Source organism: Elephantulus edwardii, unplaced genomic scaffold (genome assembly GCF_000299155.1).
Source record: "Elephantulus edwardii isolate Elephantulus edwardi_28Jun2011 unplaced genomic scaffold, EleEdw1.0 scaffold00391, whole genome shotgun sequence".
NCBI classification, from domain to species: Eukaryota; Metazoa; Chordata; class Mammalia; order Macroscelidea; family Macroscelididae; genus Elephantulus; species Elephantulus edwardii.
The window spans coordinates 1,538,541-1,557,182 of record NW_006400141.1 but is presented as its reverse complement, the minus strand read 5'-3'; the positions used below and the strand labels follow the sequence as shown (position 1 = coordinate 1,557,182).

Below are 18,642 nucleotides of genomic sequence, written 5' to 3'. Positions count from 1 at the left end.
AAATAGATCTGTCTTGCAGAGGGTGAAACAAAGTTTCTCCTTGGAGGCTAAAATTCTGAAGCTCTGTCTCACATACTCTGGGCACATGAGGAAGAGAGATCAGTCCTTGGAGAAGGACATCATGCTCAGAAGGGTAGATAGACAGCACAAGAGAGGAAGACCCCGGATGAGATGGATTGATTCAATAACTGGGGCAGGGTGGGTTGATGTGTCAGCATTAGTGACATTGGCTAAGGATAGGGAAGAGTTCAGAGCTGCAGTACATAGGGTCACTATGGGTTGCAGACCACTCTACAACACATAACAACAACATGTATATATGTTTACATCTTTGTTTTTATTTTTCAATGGAATCATTGGTATTATTTTCAGTGTGCTTTTGGTTCACTGAGTAATATGATTAAGGGTTTTTGTGAACATAAATCATTCTTTTAATGTAAGCATTAGACTCTAGCAAACAGATTAATCATCATTTATCTAACTGGTCTCTTTTGGGTGGCCATTGTGTTGGTGTTACCTTCTTTACTTTAGTAAACTTCATGCTAAGTATTATTCTTACATATATTTTCCTGTGCCACTTTGCAAGTATTTTACTGGACCATATAATTGGAATTGAGATTGGTAAATCGATTGTATGTATTCCAAGTTTCATATTTCATGATGTTTTGTGAGTGATTTAAATTAGAATAGGCTTTGTTGCTTAACATCACACACTGGGCCTAACACATAAGTCAGTCCTCAATAAATAAAATGAATGAAAAGATAAACGAAATCAGGCCTTAGTAATTCTGTTCACAATCCAGCTAAGAAAAATCTGTAGCCTTGGAGTAAGTACAACTCATGGCGACCCTATGGGTGTCCGAGTGGAATTGTTCTCCACAGGGTTTTCAAATGGGTGTTTCTTTGAAAACAGAGAACTAAGTGTCTCTTACAGGATGATTCTAGGCAGATGAGCATTTCCAATATTTAGATTAGCCGCCAGAAACATTTGAACCATAGTGCACCACGCCAGGACTCCTAATCTACCTAGTAACTGGTGAGAAATTTTATTCAAGATTATAATTGGTTGACCCACTCACAGTCGACCAATCCTAGCATCTAAAACTATTCACTGGTAATTTTGGGTCCTTCAGGGGACGAGCCTTCAGCTCCTTCACCGCCACTAATGGGAATGAATAGAAGTAAAATTTTTTCTCTGCTTTCGACACAGTTTATTTTCGAATTGTGATTGTGCCCATGGGCGGGTTGGAGGGAAAAGGGACGACCGAAAAATCGTCACTTGAGGGAAAAAGGAGAGAAGAAAACACTGGAGTCAATTCTGGAAGGTAGGAAAGGGAAAACAACGCTATAGTTCAGGGAAGGGTAGATAGGTGGGGGGACCTGAGTCTGATATACAGGAAAGATCGGGTCCTTGGAGGAGGGGGGAGCGGGCTGGTGGGGAGGCATTGCCACTCTAGGCTTTAGCCTGCTTCATGGGGAGAAGAATGGGTGAAGGTGGAAGAATATCAAGTGACAGCTGAAGAAACTCAACTCTGGCCAGAGCAGCGCGCCAGGGAGGGCAGAAAACTGCCTTCTTGATCAGTCAGGAGGCATTTGGGGGGAAAAAATGTATTGTTTTTGTATTTAATGTAATTTTTAACGAATCAGTTAGATGCTCTGATCAATTAGATACCTGAACCAGAAAAGGAAGTGTCCAAGACAGAAGATGGGACAACGGTGTGTTATAGAAACATTTGACCTAGATTAGTACTGTGGTGTCACATTCTCTGAGTTGATTTCTGCTCCTCTGTACCCTTAGGCCTTCGGATCCTGTATCTCCTGGGTGACTCAGTCTTTGGTGCCTATGGAGTCAGCTGCTTTACCGAACTACTTCCTGCCAGATTCCCTTCTTTTCTTCCCCTTCCTCAGCTTATTCACACTGGTTTCAGGTAGGGGGTTATGCCATTTGTTCTTAGACTTTTCTAAAAGAAGAAAATCAGTCTTTAGAGAAGAATAACAGAGTAGGAGTACGCAACTGTGTTCATTCATTCTTTCTTTGACTTGCTGACCAAGTTCACTCGAGAGCTATCCAACAGAAACAGAGGTCCCTTTGAATCCATCAGATGCTCTGCTGGAGAAGGAGGGACAATCTCCTCCTGTATCAGTCACATCCAATTTGACGGTACACACACAAATAATAAAAGAACGATAATAAAAAGAAACAGTGGTCCTTCCTACACGTGAAATAGAACATTTTTTTCTGAAACTTTTTTTTCTCTGTTTGGTTTAGTTTATTTTGGGTGAAAGTTTACAAATCTCATTGCGTTTTCCCCTCTCAATCATTCATAGGCAATAATTACCAATAATTGATGCAAAATCAACTTCTTACAATGTCAAAGCGAGTCCTTAGTGTATATTGCTATTTCCTTCACGTATCTTCTCTATATATCTTTTTTCTTTTAATTTAAGTTGAAAACAAATTTATATTTAAGTGAAGCAAATAACATTCATTTATATGGGAGAAATTTTTGAAAGTACTGTGACACCCAAAATCATAAGGGGGGGGGAAATCCCAACAACTTAAAATAATACTAATATAGAGTGTTTACAGATATTGTTGAAATTTGTGGCAACTTGATGCAGATATGCTGAGTGTAGTGCTTGGGGAAGAAGCGTGGCCTGCCACTGTAATGGCTCTCTGAAAAGCAATCATTGAAGACTGGTTTGAATTTTTTTTTCCCCATAAAAATGTTTCTCATTCTGAGAACAGGTAGTAATGTAGATAAAAGTGAAGTAGCTTTAAAAGAACGTTCAAAAAGCCATGAGATAACTGACTAGTGAAAGCTAAAAATACAAGCCACATAAGTGTTTTTAATTGATGCCTTTGAAATTGTATTATATTGGTAAAGTATATTGAATACACCGTGGGCTGCCAAAAGAACAAACAACTCTGTTTTGGAAGAAGCGTAGTCAGGGTGCACCTTCGCAGTGGGAGGAGTGAGACTTTGTTTTAAACTTTGGGCATGTCTCTAGGAAGGGCCACTCCCTGGAGGACATCATATTTGGAAAGGTGGTCAGCGAAGGAAAGGATGAGTTGATGCAAGATACATTCAGCAAAATAGATTGACACGGTGACTGCACAGTGGATTTGAGCACAACGAAGATTACAAGGAGGGTACAGGATCAGGCAGAGATTCATTCTGTCACATATAGGATCTGCCAGTCAGAGTCGAGTTTATGGGACCTAACAATACTTGCTACATTAAAATGAGTCCCAGGTTGGTGTAAATAGTTAACTTAGTTGGTTGCTAACAAAGTTGGAGACTGGAGTCTACTCAGAGGTGTCCAGGAAGAAAGGCTGAAGATTTGGTTCCAAAATACCAGTAATTTTTTTCTATTTCACTGGTACAGGAGGAGATTGTTCCTCCTTCCCTGGCAGAGCATCTGGTGGATTCGAACCGTGCACTTCTGGGGATTGTAGTTGCAGCTCCTTGCCACTAGGCCACCAGAGGTCCCCTAGTAATTGAAAATCTTAAGCAATGCAATTCTTCTATTCGGACACACATGGGGTCGCCATGAGTAGAACAGACATCCTAGCAAATGATCAACTGGTATGCCCCTAACTATGAATAAAAACAATTAAATAGCATATTTTATTTTACAAAAGAAAGACTATGTTAAAAATATTATTTAAACATTTAATTAATATGAAAATAACTGATGGGATATGTAAAATTTTTCTTAAAATATCTTAAAAAAATTTTTTTGTAATCACTTATGCCAAAAGAAAACAAAAACCAAAACCACTGATAAATCCCTTAGCTATCCTCCACCGAATTTCCTAAGGTGAAAGAAGACTGGTCATCTTTCTTCCATGTAACAGTGAATTTCTAGTGTTGACCTTTCAGTCACCAAAACAGATAAAGCATTCACACCTAGGTGCCTTTGTCCTTCCCTCCGTTGCCTTGGAAGGCTGTACATTTTAAACAGAAAACCCTAGCACTTTTTCGCGGGGTGGTGTATGTTCTATGGACCAATGAAGAATAGCAGCCCCTAAAATATCTTGTATTCCCACACCGGGAGTCGAACCCGGGCCGCCTGGGTGAAAACCAGGAATCCTAACCGCTAGACCATGTGGGAAGCACATGCTTGCTGAGGCTGGCGAGTGACTTTGATATTACAAAAGCTCAAATTTGTAATGCATTCTGGGCATGGTACTCGGCTGGATAATTGAAAAACAATGTTTAAAGGGATGTTCAGTGAGTGCTCTTCTATGTCTCATTCACAAAGCACTCACAGCCTCTGTATCATACACTTTCCTAGAGTGGTGCCAACCAGTCACAGCATGGCCCTTAAGAGTCCTTAACTTATTAAGTCTCTGCAATTCTTAGCAAGAATTCCTCTGTCCCTTGAAATGTTTCTTTTGCTGTCTTCGATATTTAATGGCCGGTTCCCCTTCCTAATTTCTATCTTTGTTGAATAGCCCAGTTTACTGTTGTGGGACCGACTGATCCAATTCTGGTTATGGTGGGAGAAAACACCACATTACACTGCCACCTGTCACCAGAGAAAAACGCTGAGGACATGGAGGTGCGCTGGTTCCGGTCTCAGTTCTCCCAGGCCGTGTTCCTGTATAAGGGCGGGAGAGAGAAAACGGAAGAGCAGATGGAGGCGTACAAAGGAAGAACGACCTTCGTGAGTGATGATATCGGGAAGGGGAGAGTGGCACTGATAATTCACAACGTCACAGCCCATGAAAACGGCATCTACCACTGCTACTTCCAGGAAGGCAGGTCGTACGATCAGGCCACCATGCGCCTGATGGTGGCAGGTACGTCACTTCATTTTGCTTCATAGCTTTTTCACAGTATAGCTGTTGGGGAGAAAGGTTTATCTTCCAAACCTGTTACAGCCTAGCAGATTTGTTTGTTTCAAATCCCCTTTTAAAAAGATGGTTTATTTCTGCCCAAATGGCTTTCTAAACTGTGAGCGTCACTTCTTCAGAAGCACATACGAGGAGCGCCGTGATCACCCTCACGGGGAATGTTTATTTCCTACAGATCAGTGTAATTATGTCCGCAAATAAAACACTGCCTTCTTCCTTTTTTTCAATCACATAACTTTGCCTCTTCTTACTAAAGAGTAGCTGGGTGGTGCAAATGGCTAAGGCCCAACTACCACATGAAAGGTTGATGGTTCATAGCCACTCAGTTCTCGCAATCTACTTACCAAGAAGTCATTGCCTTGAAAACTCTGGAGCAAATCTGCTCTGCACACATAAGAACCTCGTACAAAGAAAGCAGTTTAATAGCCCAGGCACTATTAAAGTTCCCAACTAAGAACACACTATTTATGCTCAAATTTTATGGGCTAAATCCAGAATCATGGTTAAGTTTGACTGTACTGAATAATGAAGTGTAATCCTACTATGTACTCAGATGAATTTTGAATAGACTCTTGACTCCTCACAGAAGGCTGCACAGTTGGCCAGTGTTGAGCTGTGTGTGACAGTGATCCTCTGTTTTGCAGTAAACATGACCTTAACTTGGCTCGTTCTAAACTGGGCAGTTGTGGAATATTTTTGTTTTGTTTGCTTGTGTATTGTTTGCTGTTGTTTATTTAGTGAACTGGATGATTTTGTGTCTATCCCATGATGACCCAACTTGAATTCCATTTAATGCTTTGCAGATGCACTCTTCCTCTCCCTTAAGTTTGTCAATTTTGAGTTTTATTCTACTTTAAGTTTTTAAAATGAACCTTTAAATGTACAACGAAGGGTTTTTGTTTTGTTTTCCTATTGAGTAAAAGTAAAATTGGACAGAAAAAGTTAACTTTATGCCACTGCTTTAATTTCCTGTCTATGGTGTAATTTATCAGGGCAGATTTAAAAACAGCACTTACTCCCTTCCAAATGCATTAGGCAGTTGGTTCAAAACAACTAGCTGCTCCAAGAGGAAGGATGAGCTATATCCTCAGCTATGGGTTGGTTCCTACTTGACAGCAAACAACAACATCCAGTATTATCTTTTATTGAAGGTTCTTTTAAAGAAAGATTGTAGTTAGGAAGAATGAATTCTTACCACTATTGATGATGGAGTTTTATTGCCAGGAATTGAGGAAGTGATACTGATATTATTGTCTTAAAGACTTTAAAGTATCTGTATCTTTACAATAGGTAGATATTGTTGAGGGACTATAAGAAAACAATTAACTTGTTGGAGTCCCCCAAAGATAAACTTGTCTAAACTACACCAGGAGTTATCTTTGCTGAGTAGCTCTGTTCATGTTCCTAAGAAGCAATATAGTTTTTTTACGGGTAATGGAGTGCTTTGGTGATATGAAGTCCTGAACTCAGAGAAGGAACCGCTTCTTCATGCCACAGAGTTTCTTATGATATTGCAAACCAGAAAAGTTTCTGTTATTACTATATTATTCTAAAGCTTCAAGGAGAAAAGTTTGCTGAGAAATTGTCCTTGAAAGCTTTCATTTATGGAGCTACTGGGTGAATTTGAACCACCACCAACTTTTGCATTGGTAATCAAGTTCAAACCATTTGTACCACACAGACATCTTTTTTTCCCCTTTGAAGATCTCATGATTTTTGTGTTGTTTGTTTGTTTGTTTGTTTTACATAATAGACTTTGGGGATTCTCTGACTTAGCAGTCTCCTTGCTTCCTTTCTCCTCTCTGTATTTCTTCCTTCCTTCCTCCCTCCCTCCCTCTCTCCCTTCCTTCCTTCCTTCCTTCTTTCCTTCCTCACAGAAGGATTACTGCAGGGTTATGCACAAAAAGCATATTCCATTTCTATGGATGCTGTCCAATTGCTCTTTTCCTCTTTCCCTTGGCTTTCAGCTGGCCCTCTAGGACATATTGACTAAGACTCCACTGCGGTTTTAAACTGAGTCCTTGTTTCTTTCTCCAGGCCTGGGCTCTATGCCCCTCATTGAAATGAAAGGCTATGAAGATGGTGGCATCCTGCTAGAATGCACGTCTTCTGGGTGGTTCCCACAGCCCTATGTGGTGTGGAAGGACCCCGTTGGTGAAGTCATGCCCACCCTGGAGGAGTCTTATACTGTTGAAGATGATGGCCTCTTCACAGTCACCACGTCTGTGATCATCAGAAACAGCTCTGTGAGGAATGTGTCCTGCTCTGCTACCAACACCCTGCTCACCCAGGAGAAGGAAACTATGATATTCATTCCAGGTCAGTTCTCTGGTCTCTGAACACTCATCATGTGGGGCTAGAAACTACAGCAGATAGATGAAAGCTCTGATTGGTGATGAAGGAGTGGGGTTGGGAATGCATCAGAGTTGAAGGCTCTTGCCTTGTCTCAGGGGGAAACATTCTCAAAACTCCTCAGAGTAAATCTAACAATGTTTAATTTGTTATGGTGATGCAGCTTTTTATCTTGCAGCAGTTTCCAAGCACTGTGAATAGTTATAAAAAGTGAAGAGTGGGTAGGTGGATCCTTTGATGTAGGATACTGCCTGCTGAAGTATTCCCTTCCTGCTCACAATTTTTCCCAAGGGACTTAGCTAGAGAAGTTCCCTATTGACATATATTTATAATCCAAGAAACAAATGCTTAGCACGTGTGTCCCATGTTCGAGGAAATATTCTAGAAACCAAAGACAAATCAATGAACAAAATATATGACATTTGCCGCATTTAGAGAGCTCACATTCTAGATGGGACATAGAGGAGTAAGAGAAAGAATTTAGAAAGATAGTTATTATATCATTATATATTATATAATAATATGTATTGAGTTAGATATTATTATATTATATATAATGATTGTGGTTGTTGTGCACCATTGAGTCAGAACTGACCCATAGCTGATTCTCTAGCAGGTTTTCAGAGGCAGTTAACCGCATGGAAGGAGATTGCCCAGCTTTTTCCTGCGGAGCAGCTGGAACATTCAAACCATTCAGGATTACAGTGCAGCTTCTTGTCACTAGGCTACCAGCCCTCCTTTACATATAATTATAAATGATGCATAATATAATAATTCTATATTGTTGTTGTTATGCACCATCCAGTACTTACTAACCTGCCAATGGATTTTCAGAAGCAGTTAATCACATAGGAGATTGCCTCTCCTTGTCCCATGGAGCAGCTGGAGGATTTGAACTGTGTGCCTTCAGGATTGCAAAACAGATTCTTACCATTAGGCCACCAGAGCTCCCATTTCTGCATAAAATATAATTATATATTATAGTATAGTATAGTATGTATAACAATAATATATATTATATAATTGTATGCTATATAATAAATTGCTCACTCACTTATTCCTATAGAGTTGGCATTGAATCCTAGTTGACTCTTCATTGGGCTACGGACGCTGATGGATTTGAACTGCTGAAGAGGCAACATTTTTTTTTTTTTTAAGAGGCAACATTTTGGATTAGCAGTCTGTGTTAGGCCACCAGAATTTCCTCATGGTGATAAATAGCTCTCAAATTCTCAAAGCTGAGTTGAAACCAACTCATAGCTGACTTGCCAGTGAAATTTTGGCAATGGTGAATTGCACAGGAAGAAATGACCCATCTTTCTCCTGGTGTGGTCTACCTGCTAGTGGATTTAAACCACCATAGAGTTGCGACTTTTGAGTTAGCAGTACAATTCCCTATAGACTAGACCACCAGTGCTCCTCTAATTTCCAAAAGGCGGCCATGAATAAGACCAGGAAGAAAGATGAGAGAAACATAAATTTAGCTTTATGGGGGAAATAGTCCATATATTGGAGAATTTAAAAAAAAAAAAAGAAAGAAATGAAAGGGTAGGGAGTGTGAGGGTCATTGTAATTATAAATAATGTCATAGAGAGATAAGCAAACACTAGATTTAAGTGGAGAGACAAACAAGTATTTGAGGAATAACTGCTCAGGTAGAGGGAATAGCATATGTGGGGCCTGGGGAAGGAATGTGTCTGGCATTGTCAAGGAACCTCAGGAGGCTGGTGTGACTTGCCTAGTGTTAAGTGGAAAATCAAGAGGAGGGGATGAATTCAGAGACATTACAGAGAACATGGGCTGTGTAGACCAGTTTGTAGAACAGTGATGACGTACATGTTACTATGATGTTAAAGACTGTGCCACAGGTATTCAACACACATTGTGGACAAGTTTCAGCAGAGATTCCAGCCTAAGGAAAAGTGGGAAGAAAGGCTTGGTGATCTATGCCTGAAAATTTGCCAATTAAAAACATATAGATTACAAAGAACATTATCTAATGTAATGCTAGAAGATGACTCCTCTAACTTGGGAAACATTCAAAATAAGCAATGGCTGCAAACAATGAGCGTGAACATGCTGACAACCATGAAGATGGTGTAGGGCCAAGCAAACATCTCATTCTATTGTACATACTGGTCATATATTGGAGCCAACCCAAGGGCAACCAGCAACCACCACCACAGCCCACAAATAGACTTTGACTTTTACTCTGATTGAAACAGGAATTTGTTAGAGGTTTTGTGCAAAGAAATAACATAGTCTCAGACTGCTGTGCTGAGGATAGACTGTAGAGTGTAAAGACAGATGTGAAGAGAGGAGCATTCCAGGCAGGAAGTGATGGTTTGAACCAGATTTGAACCAGGATGGTGGCCATAGGGATTCAGCATGGCTGGTTGACTTTTACTCCCTATTGTCTTTCCTGTGGTGATTCTAAGTGCTTCTGCTTTCCTACTTCTTTGATCCTCACCAGCACCTTTTGTAAGGGTCAGCCTTTGCAGAGCAAGAGTCTTTATCAGGAATTTCTGAGAAAGAAGTTAGTGGGGAAGGGACTTGAGAGAGTTCTTCAGATGTGGGTCCAAAGAGGCCTCTCACCCTGTGCCTCCTATTTCTTCTCGAATGAGACTTCTCGATGGCTCCCTTTCAGCACCCATAATTCCCAGTGCCTCTAACTGGCTGGTGATCCTGGCTGCCACCTTGCCCACGCTGATTCTTCTTGTTCTCATCACTGGAGGCATCTGTCTTATCAGTCTAATCAAGAAACTTCACAAGAAAGAGATTCTGTCAGTGGAAAAAGAGGATGAACAGGAAGAAAAAGAAATTATAGGTAAGGAATTGGTAAATAATGTGTCAGAAAGAAAGAGATACTTACTTGAAAGGCAAAAGAGGAAGAGGGCAACGAGTGTTAAAACCAAAGACCTGAGAACAGAGAGAGGAAAGGAAGAGACCCCCCGAGATGTTTCAAATGCTCACGTCCTTGTGATTTTTCTCTTAGGGCTTCCATTATGCAAACATTGCATTCATTAATTTACTTGGCTGTGTGTATATATATATATATATACAGTATATAACTGTATATATATATACACAGTATATAACTGTGTATATATATACACAGTATATAACTGTATATCATCGAATAAAACAAGACTAAAAAATGTATAGCTGGTATCCAGCCACCAGATCATATAGTTTTTTCTAGTTGTTTGACAATTTCTTAGTTACGGAGGATGGAGCTGTTCATACAATGGGCCATTCTTCCATTATTTAAGACAAACTCCAATTCTCTTGGTTCTTCCATTGAGGGCATTAATATGTGTTTGTTTCTTTTTCAGAAGAACTTCAAGAAGAATTACGTAAGTTTAGCATTTCCTGAGCTCTTTTCTGCACAGCCAGTCTTCTGCCTGGTTAGGTATTATCTTAGGGTACTCATTTCTATGTCTGTCTTGTTGCAGGGTGGAGAAGAACCCTCTTACATGCTGGTGAGCACCTCTCACATTCCCTCAGATCCTGAGGTTTCTCCCTACTCTAACCAGCCAACAAGACACATTAGAAGAGATGAACAAGGGGGCCCAAGGCTGGCTGGGAGGCAGTAGGGGGCTGAGGGTGGTTCACTACAGTGTCTTCTCCAACACTGTGTCCCAGTGTTTTTGTCAGGAAATTTCAGGAGCTCTTAATCTTCCCTTTAGCTTACTTCACATGATCCTTTCTTTCTTTTTTTTTTAAGAATAATTTAATCCATAATTATCAGAGGTCTACCATATATAGTAAACCTCTCTAAGAATTGTTGCCCTTGGCCTCTGGGAATAATTTGAAAGGAGATTAATATTTGTTTACTATTTAGAACCTGGAAGATGGTGTGGTCTGTGTATAGTTAAAGAGCAACTTGGGAGACAGATGTAACTTTTCTAAGACTGTCTCTAGAGTATTCAAAAAAGCTGGCTGGAAATGCCATCTAGTTCCCAAGGGAACAGTGATTCTCTATATTGACAGAGGGAAGGCAGCAGGGTTAGGCAAGAATCCAGAAGGTCCTCAGCTTCCTTCTTTTGTGTATTTATAGTATACTCTTCACAATCTATGATTTCCCACATGCTTCCCATAAGCACAAAAGAAATCAGACTTTATCAGATACCATAAAATTTAGGTCTTACTCCTTACATCTAGATGAGATTCAAAATTGTAGTGATCAGAGCTACAAACTCAGAGGGAGGAAGAAAGGAATTATTTTTATTTCTTTAAAATGTGTTTTTGTTTTGGATCCCCCCCCTTTGTAGGGAAGAAAAATTTTTAATAAGATTACTAGGTTATAAATCATGTAGATGGAAAAGATCTAAAGAACATCAGCTATCTAAAAAGCATTTCCTAAACTGAAGAAAAAATTCAAACCTCCAGTTGCTATAATCAAGGATGCTTTAGGGAGAATATTAAATGATCCAGGAAGTATTAAAAGAAGACAGAAAGAATATACTGAGTCACTGTTGCGAAAAGAATTGGCAGACATAGAAGAATTAAATGAAACAACATATGAGCAAGAGCCTATGGTGATGAAGGAAGAAGTTTAAGCTGCTTTGAAGAAAATACAAAAAATAAGCCCCCAGGAATACATGGTCTACCAATTGACATATTTCAGTTAACAGATGTTGCCCTGGATATGCTCACCAAGTTGTGCCAAGAAATCTGGAGAACAACCACCTGACCAACTGACTGGAAGAGATCTATATTTGTTCCCATCCCAAAGAAGGGTGACCCAAGAGAGTGTGGAAACTATAGAACAATATCATTAGTTTCACATGTAAGCAAAATTCTACTGAAGATTATAAAAAAACAACTGGAACAACACATCAGGAGAGAACTGCCAGAAGTCCAGGCTGGGTTTAGAAGGGGTCATGGTACTAGGGATATTGTAGCTAATGTTAGTTAGATGGATCTTAGAATACCAGAGGAATGTATATCTGTGTTTCATTGACTATGCAAAGGCATTTGACTGTGTGGATCATAACAAACTGCGGCTGATTCTGAGAAGAATGGGAATCTCAGAATTGATCATGCTAATGAGAAACCTATACTTGGACCAAGAGGCAGTCGTCAGAACAGAGCAAGGAAACACTGCATGGTTCAAAATTGGGAAGGGCGTTTGCCAGGGATGTGTCCTCTCTCCATACCTTTTCAACCTGTATGCAGAACAGATTATCCGGGAGGCTGGGCTTTATGAGGAGAAATGTGGGGTCAAGTTTGGTGGAAGATCAATCAGCAATCTGCAATATGCAGATGACACAACCCTGCTTGCTAAAACTGAGGAGGATCTGAAGGACTTACTGCAGAAGGTCAAGGACTGCAGCCTCCAATATGGTTTGAGGCTCAATGTCAAGAAGACAAAGATTCTCACCATGGGGCCACTTGGCAGCATCAGGCTGGATGGTGAAGAGATTGAGATTGTTCACAGCTTCAGTTTGTCTCCACAGTCAACACTCTCGGCACCAGCAGCCAGGAAATTAGAAGATGTATTGCCATGGGAATATCTGCTGTTAGGGACCTCTCCAAAGTACTGAAGAGCAATGGTGCCTCTTTGGAGACTATGGTGCATTTGTTACAGGCCATGGTCTTTGCAATCACTTGTTATGCATCAAAGAGTTAGACAATGTCTAAAGAGGATAGAAGGAGAATTGATGCCTTTGAGCTTTAGTGCTGGAGAAGAGTATTGAGGGTACCATGACTGCTAGGAAAACAAACAGATTCATCCTGGAAAGGGTCAAACCAGGCTGCTCCTTGGAGGCAAGGATTCTAAGGCTCCGTCTAACATACTTTGGACATGTTGCAAGGAAGGATCGGTCCTTGGAGAAGGACATCATGCTTGGTAGGGTAGAGGGACAGCGCAGAAGGGGAAGGCCCCCTATGAGGTGGATTGATTCAGTGATTGGGACAATAGGGATGGGTGTATCAGAGACGGTGCGATTGGCACAGGATAGAGCCGAATTTAGGGATGTTGTACATAGTGTCGCTATGAGTCGCAAGCGACTCGACGGCACATAACAACAACAACAAACTCAAAGGAGCCACAGACTCTTATTGCTGAAGCAAACTCAGATGTACATATCCACCCACCCACCCTATGCACACACAAATAGTGATTTTACCACATACACATCAGGTAACTAGTTGATTTTTTGAGAACATCTATCTGCCTTCTTTACCCTTTGAAGGGTGCCCTTGTCAATCACGGAAATAATGTGTCGTTTGGCTAAGCAATGCTGGAGCATAAAGTAGCAGCAAAGGAACTTAACTTGTCCCTCAACCGCTCAGGACTCTGTCTTGATAAATTCATCTCCATTGTGCTGAGTGGTGATGTAGTGTATGTAGCTTCTGCAGAGCGAGAAATGAGGCTTAATTGTTTCAGGAAATGCATATAGCCTCCCTCCTATAAAGTTATTAGGATAGTATGTGGCAGAGAAAAGGGGACAAACCTGAGAAAGTAGAAACCATTCATTTCAGCTCATTTGCTGACATTTCTAGATGTCTGGGTTCCTGTCATTCCAGGGATAGAAGTGCAGCCTGAGAAATTCAGACCCTGTGAGATGCCTCGAATCAGAGGCCTTTCGAGGTAGAAAAGGCAGCCACATTATGGATTCTAGGAACTATCTGGGATCCTGTGTAGCCCTGGAATCATGCAGTCTCCAGGAACCTCGATCCCCACACTAAATCTGAGACTTCCTCTGCAGCTGATGTGGTTCTGGACCCGGATACCGCGCACCCAGAGCTCTTCCTGTCCCAGGACCGGAGAAGCGTGATACGGGGCCCCTCCCGGCAGAGTGTCCCTGACCGCCCCGAGAGGTTTGACTGCCGGCCTTGTGTCCTGGGCAGGGAAGGCTTCGACTCAGGGAAGCATTACTGGGAGGTGGAAATGGAAAATGTGATGGTGTGGGCAGTGGGAGTGTGTAGAGACAGCGTTGAACGGAAAGGGGAGGCTCTGTTGGTTCCCCAGAACGGCTTCTGGGCCCTGGAGATGTTTGGAAACCAGTACCGGGCCCTTTCCTCCCCTGACACCATCATCCCGCTGAAGGAGCGCCTTCGTCGAGTGGGCGTTTTCCTGGACTACGAAGCTGGCGATGTTTCCTTCTTCAACATGAGGGACAGATCGCACATCTACACCTATCCCAGGTTGACCTTTGTTGGTCCCCTGAAACCTTTCTTTAGGCTAGGGTCTGATGACAGCCCCCTTGTCATCTGCCCAGCATTCACAGGGGCCCAGGGGGTCGCAGTGCCTGAGGGTGGTCTGATCCTGCACAGGGCAGGGGCCCACCGCCGCCACCAGGACATATTCCTTGGCCTCCGAGCCATGTAGACATTCATTCCCGGGCCATTTCCGGTATCGCAGCACGGCGCCCCCTGGTGGAAAAAGCTTTGTTCCCCTAGAGTCACATAGGACAACCTCCTTCAGCTGTCCTTGGATGTCCAGGTCAGGTCCCAAACCTCCTCCTTATTAAGCTGTTGCTTTAGTAACTAATTTACTGGTAATCATGGAGTGAGGGGCCAGTCTCAGGGAAGCTAATACTGGGACAGGATTCTCAGCACAGAAGGCAAAAACTTGCTGTTTTAAAATCAGGATAACATATTCAGCATGATATTGTAGGTTTAAGATGAGCAAGCTGAATTCATCAAACAAAGGAGGAAGGACCTCCCGAGGAGGAATGGGAAAGCACAAATGGAGGTCAAAGATAGAAGTGGCAGAGTTGAGAAGGACCAAGATTGTGAGGCGGTTAAAACTACACCATGACAAGTACAGGGTCTCTGTAATAATTCATTTCCCCCTTGCCCCTCCCCAAGATTTCTAAATCATACACTAAAACTTCTGAGGTCTGGAACTTGGAAGAAGAAGGAAGACACATCTGGTTCCAACCTGACTCCAGTGTCCCTGGAACGACACTTTTACTAAATTGTCAGTCTTCAACTTTTGGAGGTGGCTTGAGGTTGAAAATTCCAGCTAAGAAGCTGAGTATGGAATCATATTGATCATAAGGTTTAAGTGAGGAAAACAGCATTTTGAGTTTAAAATGATAAATTAAAAATGGATGATTACAAAAGCTTTCATTTATTTGGATTCTGTCAATTTGACTCAGAGATTGAAATGAGAACATTCTGTTTTTTCCCCTTCTAAAATCATGGTTTGAGTGAATGTTTACAAAGTAAATGGATTTCCCCCCCCAAAGCATATTTTGTTCTGTAACATCAATTACAGTACACACAATAGCTGATTGTTCATTAGTTCCATTTTCTTCTTAAACCATTCTAATGTTTGTTATCTATCAGTTAGTTTTCTATTCTTCACCCTTTCTCTTCCTTGATAACCATGCTAGACTGATTCTCGATATGTCAATCTTTCTCTAGCTTTTTTATAATAGTCATATACAGTATTTATCCTTTTGTGACTTATTTTATTCAACATAATGTCCTCCCGACTAATTTATTAATTTATATAGAAATAGCAGTATTATACTAACTTTACAGGTTAGTTTAAATAACATACTTTAATAGTGATATTGCATCTAAAAATACATTTTTATGAGAAATGTGTACTTACTACTTCTTTGAATGTTTTTGCAAATTTGGTATCTGAATATGTGACTTACAATGGCTAGGCTCACTTACCTGCTCCTATACTCAATCTTGTGTGATAGCACAGATTAGGCAGACTCTAGGAATGGTCACTGTAAGAGTGAGAACGAATGATAAAAATATCTTAGTATGGTTGTTGTTGGTATGCACCTTTAAGTAGGACTCTTTAGCAGGTTTTCAGAGGCATAAATTGCACGGAGGAGACCACCCATCTTTCTCCTGCAGAGCAGTTGGTAGATTTTAACCTCATGCCTTCAGATTGACAGCATGGATTCTTGAATTGGTAGTTGGAGACAATAATTTAACTTCGTGGATTGAGTATTGAAGAGAGAGGTTTGAGTTCTTTGGCTGGGTTCTGCTGATACTGGTCAAAAATTTTGTGTTTGTTTGATTTGTCTTTTATGCAATTTTCCACGTAATCTTTCAACTGTTATATATTTAATTTATCTTCTAGGGTTCTTATATTTGGAGAACTAGGATAGAGGATCCTGGAATTAAGTCAGGCTTATGTAATCATAACTTAAGTAATAATTTATGGATTTCAGTTACTTCAATGATCCAACTTTAAAATTGAATTGTTGTTGTTATGTGCCATCGAGTCACTTGCAACTCATAGCAAACATATGTACAAGGGCTCTAAATGCTGTTCTATCCTCTGCTAACCTAGCCATCTCAAACACACTTATTCCCATCACTCCAGTTACAGAATCGATCCATCTCATTGAAGGTCTTCCTCTCCTTTGCCACCCCTCCACTCTGCCAAATATGATGTCCCTCTCCACGGACCAGTCCCTCCTTGCAACATGCCCAAAGTATGTCAGATGAAGCTTCAGAATTCTTGACTCCAAGGAGCATTCTGGCTTCACCTTCTCCAGGACAAACCTGTTTGTTCTCCTAGCAGTCCATGGTATATTCAACACTCTTCTCCAGCACCAAAGCTCAAAGGCATCAATTCTCTTCCTATCAACCCTATTTACTGTCCAACTCTCTGATGCATAGCACGTAATTGTGAAGACTATAGCCTGGATCTGGTGCACCTTAGTCTCCAGCCTGACATCATTGCTCTTCAGTACTCTTGAGAGGTCCCTCACAGCTGACTTTCCCAATGCAATTCGTCTCTTGATTTCCTCGCTGCTGTTACCAAGAGTGTTGATTGTGGAGCCAAGCAAACTCAAAAACTTTTAACTATCTCAATCTCTTCACCATCCCTACTGATGCTGCCAATTGGCCCAGTGGTGAGAATCTTTGTTTTCTTGATATTGAGCTTCAATCCATATAGGAGGCTGCAGTTCTTGACCTTCTGCAGCAAGCGCTTCAGGTCCTCCTCATTTTAAATTCTGAATTTTGTCACTGTAGTTACAAATGGACACAATGCAAAATTAGTCAGAAATATATGAAAATAATTGATTTGTTATCAATTGGTGGCAGACTATCAATTGGTGATTTAGATGACAGACTAAGTTATTGGTATGGATGTATGTTGTTTTAATTTTTGTTATTGCTGCTAATGCTATTACTTGTACTTGTGCAGTTTCATTTTAACTAAAAACACTAGACAGAGAGGAAGTAATTCCTGGTACTAGGAATAGCTAATGTCAGATGGATCTTGGCAGAAAGCAGAGAATACCAGAAGAATGTCTGTGCTTCATTGACTGGAGACTAAGGTGCGCCTGATAAGGGCTATATAGTCTTCGCAACTCTTACTCATCAGATATAGCATAAGTTTTACTCATCAAACATAGCACAAGTTTTACTCATCAGATACAGTGCAACGTCAATCAGATCTGATACAAGCCGGCATCAATCAAAGTGCTAAAAAGAATGAAGAGTGGAGAGCTTCTGCTTCCGATCCTACAAAAAGAAGACTGGAAAGGTTCAGCTTTCATTCCTATAGGTTCCTGTTTAAAGTAAAGAAACCAACACAGGCACAACTTGTGCAATAAATTACAGAAAACAACACAGGCACAACTTGTGCAATAGATACAGATTTGGAGTAGGCGATTCATCTCCACCCACTCACCCAGATCTGAGTGGGCAGCTTGCGCTAACACACTCACATGGATCTCAGTAGGCAGCTCACGCTAACCTACTCAACCAGATTGGAGTGGACGGCTTGTGTCAACCCACTCCCAGGTGACTGGTTACAGGCACACACGTGCATTCCCCAGGGCTGGCCAAAACAGAATTTTTTTACTAAGCACGCAGTTACCAGATAAAGTGCGTGGATTCGTGAAGGCAATGGGGGATGCCAAGAGTTGATTTCTCAAAGGTCTCTTGAGACAAAAGATCTCAGTGCTGGGCCTTTGGATGTCTGAGAAACCTGCTCTCGGGGTCCTCCTATCCGCAAGATTCAGAATGCCCTAGCAAGCAAAAACAAAAAGTTTTTACTTACCAGGTGAGTCTGAGGGTCCCTTTGTGGTCACCAAGAATGTTAGAGAACACAAGGGGTTCTTTCCATAGTTTTTCAGTGCAGTGTAGTATTCCATTGTGTGAATATACCACAGCTTCTCTATCCATTCTTTTGTTGATGGGTACTTAGGTTGTTTCCAACTCCTTGCTATTGTGAACAAAGCCGCAATAAACATGGGTGTGCATAAATCTACTTGGATGGCGGTTTCTGTCACCGACCACCCGACCACGGTCGTGACAAGAAACTCGAGGGGTTTCTTGGTGAAGAGCAGGTGAGGGACGAAGTCGGCGAAAATGAGAGTCTGCACACCAGGATGATGTAGAGAGCTCTAGTTTATTATGCTAAAAGCCTGCTTTTTATACATTTAAACTTGTTAAACTTGACTTATAGCCAACATTTTATGATT

The 18,642-nt window shown here is 41.2% G+C and overlaps 1 protein-coding gene and 1 non-coding gene across 2 annotated transcripts in view; one reads left to right on the top strand and one right to left on the bottom strand.

Moving 5' to 3' along the window:
* Nucleotides 1–1,843: 1,843 nt before the first annotated feature.
* The window catches only part of LOC102867838 (butyrophilin subfamily 2 member A2-like), a 36,768-nt gene continuing 19,969 nt past the window's right edge, over nucleotides 1,844–18,642 (top strand). The window contains exons 1-7 of the mRNA XM_006902342.1: nucleotides 1,844–1,928; nucleotides 4,463–4,810; nucleotides 6,902–7,183; nucleotides 9,864–10,043; nucleotides 10,552–10,572; nucleotides 10,672–10,698; nucleotides 13,933–14,551. Coding sequence (XP_006902404.1) covers nucleotides 1,844–1,928; nucleotides 4,463–4,810; nucleotides 6,902–7,183; nucleotides 9,864–10,043; nucleotides 10,552–10,572; nucleotides 10,672–10,698; nucleotides 13,933–14,551 — 1,562 coding nt within the window. The remainder of the gene's footprint in view (nucleotides 1,929–4,462; nucleotides 4,811–6,901; nucleotides 7,184–9,863; nucleotides 10,044–10,551; nucleotides 10,573–10,671; nucleotides 10,699–13,932; nucleotides 14,552–18,642) is intronic.
* Nucleotides 4,048–4,119, bottom strand: TRNAE-UUC. Its single transcript has one exon. It is a non-coding gene; the product is annotated as a tRNA-Glu (tRNA).